General features: G+C 36.1%; 1 protein-coding gene across 1 annotated transcript; it reads left to right on the forward strand.

Annotated features, from left to right (window-relative positions):
- Positions 1-2345: 2345 nt before the first annotated feature.
- Positions 2346-3565, forward strand: LOC100674281 (trace amine-associated receptor 9-like). The gene is given in 2 exon segments (XM_010588400.3): positions 2346-2838; positions 2841-3565. Coding segments are annotated over 2 exon segments (1026 nt in total). The 3' UTR covers positions 3374-3565.
- The last annotated feature ends 3915 nt before the right edge of the window (positions 3566-7480 follow it).

The following is a 7480-nucleotide window of genomic DNA, read 5'->3' on the forward strand; positions in this document are numbered from 1 at the left end:
GGCAGTCTGTGGTATATTCAGTATTCTTCGCCAACACCACAATTCAAAGGTTTCAATTCTTTGGTCTTCCTTATTCATTGTCCAGCTTTCACATGCATATGATGCAATTGAAAATACCATAGCTTGGGTCAGGTGCACCTTAGTCTTCAAGGTATCATCTTTGCTTTTCAACTCTTTGAAGAGGTCCTTTGAAGCAGATTTGCCCAGTGCAACGCGTCTTTTGATATTTTGACTGCTGTTTCCATGGGTGTTGATTGTGGATCCCAGTACAATTAAATCCTTGAGAACTTCAATCTTTTCCCTGTTTATCAAGATGTTGCTTATTGGTCCAGTCATGAAGATTTTTGTTTTCTTTATGCTGTGGTGTAATTCAACTGAAGGCTATGGTCTGATTTCATCAGTAAGTGCTTCAAGTCCTCTTCACTTTCAGCCGTCAAAGTTACGTCATCTGCATAATGCAGGTTGTTCATGAGTCTTCCTCCAATTTTGATGCCCCGTTCTTCTTTATTTAGTCTCAAATTATTTGCTCAGCATACAGGTTGAATAAGTATGGTGAAAGGGTATAACCCTGACATACACCTTTCCTGACTTTAAACCACATGGTATCCCCTTGTTCTGTTCAAATGGTTATCTCTTGACCTATGTACTAAAAAAAAAAAAAAAAAATGTACTAGAGAGCATAAAAAATCAATAAACCAAATCTGTTGGCCATCGAGTCAATTCCAACTCATAGCAACCCTATATGACAGAGTAGAACTGCGTCATAGGATTTTCAAGGAGTGGCTGGTGGATTTGAACTGCTAACCTTTTGGTTAGCAGCCGTAGCTCTCACACTGTGCCAAAAGACTCACACACACTTGTGTAAGCATATAGCTTTTCATAGGACCCTGCGCTTTCAATAGAGCCCAGATTTCTCTCATGGATTAAATGGCAATAAAAGTAGTCCAGTCTCTAGCTCAGCAGATTAAGATTTAAATGCAAAGCTGCACTTATTTATGGCTCTCATTCTGGGGCATATGGTTTTAGGGAACCAAGTTGGTCTTTATTTTGGATGACAGCATGAATCCATTCTTTCCCCAGGCATGGCAAATCTAAAAAGACCACTCTAGTCCACCCCAGTTGACATCTACTCTTCAGAGTTGGTTTAAAGCTATCCTGTTCTTTCAAGCATGGGAATGTGAGGTGCAAGGGGAATTACTGCTTATTTTCATCAGTCCTCAGTGATTTTAGGCATTAACAACTGGCTTCTTCTTGTTGTTGTTAGGTGCTGTCCAGCCAGTTCTAACGCATAGTGACCCTATGTACGCCAGAATTTGCCATCCTTGCTTCTAATGAGCATTCTGGCTGTACATCTTCCAAGACAGATTTGTTCATTTTTTTTTTGGCAGTCCATGGTATGTATATTCAATATTCTTTGCCAATATTGTAATTCCAAGATCTCAATTCTTCCTTGGTCCTCCTTATTCACTGTTCAGCTTTCACATCCGTATGAAGCAATTGCAGACATCATGACTTGGGTCTGGAGCACCTTAGTCCTTAAAGTGACATCTTTGCTTTTAACGATTTTAAAGAGGTTTTTGCAGCAGATTTGCCCCTAATTTATTGGAATCAATTTGATAAGAATATTTCTTCAAATCATCTCAAGGCGTTCAAATCATGACTGAACACTAAGGGAAAAGACAAAAAACAAACACAATAACAGAAACTCTGGAAGTATAAGCAATAAAAGAAACAGATTCCCAGAATAAATCTAGCAAGTTATTATGAGTAAACTTTTCCTTCGCCTTCACACTCTATACCATAGGGATTTTGATGTTATAATTTGAGGAAGATGTAATTTATTTCTTCCTTCTTGAAAAAATGAAACATTGTCATTACTGCTGAAGTGGCTACTCGGGGGAGTTAACTAAATAAAACTCAGCCTTTGGAAGCCTAATTATTTCTTAGCTCAGGTGGTTACAGATGAGATTTTCAAAAGGTAAAGTAATACAAAAATAAATAAATAAGCCTATTCCTAATGATCTCTAAATTATATTCTATAATATATATCATTGGACTAAGTGTATTTTCAGCCATTTATTTGGTTATATATTTGACTACAATTTTAATGGCTTTCTGAATCAAATTCCCAGTTTAACTATTTTAAAAACTTGTCAATAAATTTTGGAAAGACAAATAGGTATAGCTAATGTTTCCCAAAAAAAAAAGGTAAAAAAGTTACTTTCATTTTAACTAGAGGCTTTTTTTTTTTTCCCTCAGAGAAGACTTTGAAATTGCCATCTCTTTTGTGTTTGAGATTGCTGAAATAGAACATCTGAGAGCTTTAGAGTAATTCAAAGAAAACAATGATCCATAATTTCTCACAGACTGAAGGTGTGGAGCTCTGCTATGAGAATGTGAATGGATCCTGCATCAAAACCCCTTACTCACCTGGAGCTCGGGCAATTCTGTATGCAGTGCTAGGCTTTGGGGCTGTGCTGGCAGTGTTTGGAAACTTACTGGTCATTATTGCTATACTCCATTTCAAGCAGCTGCACACGCCTACCAACTTTCTGATTGTGTCCCTGGCCTGCGCTGACTTCTTGGTGGGAGTGACTGTCATGCCCTTCAGCACAGTGAGGTCTGTAGAGAGCTGCTGGTACTTTGGGGAGAGTTACTGTAAATTTCATACTTGCTTTGATACCTCTTTTTGCTTTGCATCTTTATTTCATTTATGCTGTATCTCTATTGATAGGTATATCGCTGTTACCTATCCTCTAACCTATCCAACCAAGTTTACTGTATCGGTTTCAGGAATGTGTATTGTTCTCTCTTGGTTCTTTTCTGTAATGTATAGTTTTTCTTTTACACTGGGACCAATGAAGAAGGCATAGAGGAATTAGTAGTGGCTCTCACCTGTGTAGGAGGTTGTCAGGCTCCATTGAATCAAAATTGGGTTCTGCTTTGTTTCCTTCTGTTCTTTATCCCTACTGTTGCCATGATGTTTATATATGTGGCGAAACATCAGGCTAGGAAGATAGAAAGTACATCCAGCCAAGGTCAGTTCTCCTCAGAGAGCTACAAGGAAAGAGTAGCAAAAAGAGAAAGAAAGGCTGCTAAAACATTGGGCATTGTTATGGCAGGGTTTCTTGTCTCTTGGCTACCATACATTATTGATGCAGTGATTGATGCTTATGTGAATTTCGTAACTCCTCCTTATGTTTATGAGATTTTGGTGTGGTGTGTTTACTATAACTCAGCTATGAACCCCTTGATATATGCCTTCTTTTACCCGTGGTTTAGGAAGGCAATCAAACTTATCGTAAGTGGCAAAGTATTAAGGAGTGACTCATCAACAATTAATTTGTTTACTAAGGAAGCAGATGTAGATTGAAAAGACTATTGCGGGAACTTCATATTTAATGTGGAATTAAGATCAAGGGCAAAAACAAACACTTGTATCTAAACCCATTGCTGTCGAGTCGATTCCAACTCATAGCTACCCTATAGGACAGAGTAGAACTGCACCACAGAGTTTCCAAGGAGCGCCCGGTGGATTCGAACTGCCGACCTCTTGGTTAGCAGCCATAGCACTTAACCACTATGCCACTAGGGTTTCCACTTGTGTCTAGAGAGGCGAGTAATAATCATTTGCTAATCAACAGTTAGTTTATTTAAGGCATTTGGTGTAATTAGAAAAAAATTTTTTTTAAAAAGACTCTAGTGCTATGTGAATAAGCTTTGCTGATAACTTCCCATTTAGTAATCTTTTATGGTTTTTCTGGTTCTCTACCTTCTTCTCTGAAATTTCTACTTGTTTCGTCAAATAATTTGGAATTTTCCAGTTTTCTTCCATACTCATATCAGTGCGAAGAATACTTAGCGGGGAAGGGCTCCTTTCTAACCTGTATCTTAGATTCTTTGGGGACAGAAATCTTCTTCAAAGCATATCTTGCTTGAACAGTAAACACTAGATTATAAACTTGAATTTTTCAATCTGTAAGTACTTTGTAGAGAGCAGGATGTGGAATTTAGCAGTGACTGAAGATTGTTTGATAAGCACTGGAGTTTTGCCTTTTTTCCCAGGTCAGTTTTCCTCTCCATTTCACAGAGACTGTGTTCACAAAAACACATTTAGGGATCGCATGCTGTTTAGGACAACCTGTTCAGAGCTACCTAGGCTGCCTCCAAGGTCCTGATGATTCCACACTACATCTTACTTTTGGAGAGTAGCATCTATTATTCAAAATAAGCATGTGGCCAAAAGATGGTTTCTGTACTTTATTTTTTCAGTTATTGGATGTAAATACTTTTCAAAAAAGCTAATAACTAAAATTAATTTTTTTCACTTTTGAGTTCTTACTTGTACTAGAAACTGTATTTGGCCTTGGAAATACTAACGTGCATGATCCAAATATAACCAAAGATTGTGTCCAAGTTGCAAATCCTCAAACTGGTACAATATGCACTAGGAGTACCTTCAGTTTTCTCATATATTTTAATTAAAAATATATGTTGAGTGTTTCTGGCTACAGTAAAAAGTTCAAGAAAACTATCAAGAAGATGATTTGCCTTCTCAAATATTTGAATCCTGCCTTAAATGTTTGTTTAGGTAGCTGATTTTCACAGACTATTCTATAAATCAAACTTGTTTTATGTAATGAAAAGAATAAGTAAAGGTACATAGAGTCACATAAAGATTACATGTTATGTGTTTTATAAAAGCCAGTTTGGAAGTACTTTGTAGAGGATTAAGCTGTTCTATATTTGTGCATTAATGCCTTTCAAACAGAGCTGAGAGTATTTAGGGAAAAAATGGTAAAGGCAAGAGAGGATGAAAGGAATATTTGCATCAGACAAGTCTTCATGGCAGAATACCTGTTCCAGGTTCTGACCATGATGTCAAGAAACAGGTCTGCTGACCACCTTGCAAATCATCACAGTTAAGGTCCCGGATTCTTACTCTTTCCGAAGCAGCTCAAAGCCTGTTGTTCTCTTGCAGCTTAGTCGGTAGCATTGTTTCTATAGAAACATGTGCTCCTTCCCTCATCTGCAAATATCAGCTTTCACTGACACACGTGAATAATAAAGAAAATCATGTGAAGGACTAAAAAAGGTATTATTCTGTTCACTCACACTACACAGTATTCTGATTACAGAAATACTGTCCAGTGATGTTTTCAAGGTCTTATTCACATCAGTAAGTACAGAATATGCTTCCAATTTACTCTTTCTTGTTTCTTTTTCCACCCTTCTTGTAGCCTTGCAGAAAGGAATTCTATTGATTAAGAAGTACTTGGTTATTTTCTCCAAACCTAACCAGAGTATTAGCACAGCACCACTCTTCTTTTCTACACCTCATTTATTTACAAAAGTAAGCCAGCTGCGTACAAAGTTACATTTGGAACAAGACACATCACGGATGAAGGAAGGCTTCATTCCACAAGTTCCTGTCTACAAAATACTATGTTTCTTAGATACATGTATTATTATTAAAAATATGTGTGCATTGTTTTGATTAATAAAACATTAATTAGTTTAAACTAATTACTTAACTTGGAATAGCTTTTGTCCATGTGTATTTTTCTCAATCACAGAGCACGAAAGGTACAATTACATTATGTGATTTTTTTTTAAGCATTAAAATGGAGGATTCAAAAATAGGAAGTTACAGAGCGATTGTTGTAGAGTTTGCCTCAGTGTTGATTGGGGTTAAAGCAACATTATCCGTTAGTGGCAGGGCCGTGAGGAATCCACGACTAACAAATTATAAAGACAGAATAGACTATTATTAAAACCCAAGTTCTCTCAGAGAGCTACCAGTATCATCAGGTATTGCTGTAACAGCATGTCCTCATTTGTTACTGACATGGTAATTGATGCTTACCTGGATTTCATGATTTCCCCATGTAATTACAATCTTTTGAGGTGTTATGTTCATTTGTCTTCAGCTATAAAGCCCTCGATTTATTTTTTCACTCTTGGTTTTTTGGACATATTACAACCTATTTAAATGGCAGTCTTAATTATGATTCTTCAGCATTGCATTTGTGTTTGAAATAAGCAGAAATAATCTCAGAGTATTAATTGCAAAAAAACAAAGTTATTTTTAAGCAAATGTTAAAGGCTACATATATGCCCTTCGACACACAGGAAATTTATTCTGATTTCCATATTTGAAAACTAAGACTGTTACAGTACATCAACAATAATTTTAGACTTTTTTTTAGGCAGATATATTCGTATACTTTACAAAGTAAGCAATTTGATGTTTCCATTGCCATCGAGTCAATCGAATTGATTCCAACTCATAGTGAACATTTGGACCAGAATAAAACTGCCCCATAGGGTTTCCAAGGAGCAGCTGGTAGATTGGAGTGGCTGACCTTTGGTTAGCAGCCAAGTTCTTTACCACTGCAGCACCAGGGCTCCCTGACGTTTACTATGTACTTTTTACTAGCTAGTGACTCTTTATTTACATCAACACCTAGCACAGTGCCTTGCACTTAATAAGTCCCTAAAAATATTTATTAAACAAATGATCATCTCTCCTTTTTTTTTTTTTTTACTTTTGACACTCAATTAATGGTCTAAGTACTAGTTTTTTTGTTTTCTTCCTTTTTAAAAACATTTTAAATAAATCTGCTAACTTAAAAGAAATTGGTTTCCTAAAATGGAAAGAAGAAAATAGACTCTTTGGTTGGGAATAATCTAGCTTTAGCCAGCTGATTGGGTTTGTTTAACCTAATCATTAAAATATATTTTTATATTTAATGAAGAAAAGTATTGGAACATGTAAGCTTTCATAAAATTGAGCATCCTTGCCTAAAGTGGCTAACAACTAGGGCATTACCTCAGAGATTTATTTTGAAGGTTTTCAATATCAAATTGTTTTCGAAGCATGCACCTTCTTTTATTTGGGGTGGAGAGGAAGATTCTGGAACCAGGCTGTCTGTGTTTGAATCTCAGCTCCACCTTATAAGATGTGAACTTTGTTAACTCATCCTTTGTACATTTTAGTTGTTTACCTCTAAAATGGAGAAGATAATGTTACTTTTTCATTAGAATGTTTTGCAATAATGACTAGAATGTAAAACAAATCTGTAGATTTGGGAGACTTAAGAGCCAACACAGAAATTATTACCACACAAATATTGCCTTCTCCGTATATATAAATGTCTCTGAAGAAGTAATTTTATAAAAATGCTTTATTTAGATGCACTCAAAATATGTCTTTACAAGACTGATTCTCTGAAGCCACACAAGCTTGTTAAACAAAAGGACCACTTGGCCATTGTACACAGTGTTGGAAAAATTATTTTCTAATTAGAAATTTCACCTCAGGAAGAGCTATAGGCTTTGTAGAAAGAGCCACTTAACTTACTAAGAAAATGATATCAGGAGTTCAAAAGTAAATTCTCCATAGAGAAGTACAGACTCTCTATCATCGTAAGAGACAGAAGAAATCCAAATATACAAATGAAAGATTATTTATATCTAC

The sequence above is a fragment of the Loxodonta africana genome, chromosome 1 (genome assembly GCF_030014295.1).
Source record: "Loxodonta africana isolate mLoxAfr1 chromosome 1, mLoxAfr1.hap2, whole genome shotgun sequence".
Lineage (NCBI taxonomy): Eukaryota > Metazoa > Chordata > Mammalia > Proboscidea > Elephantidae > Loxodonta > Loxodonta africana.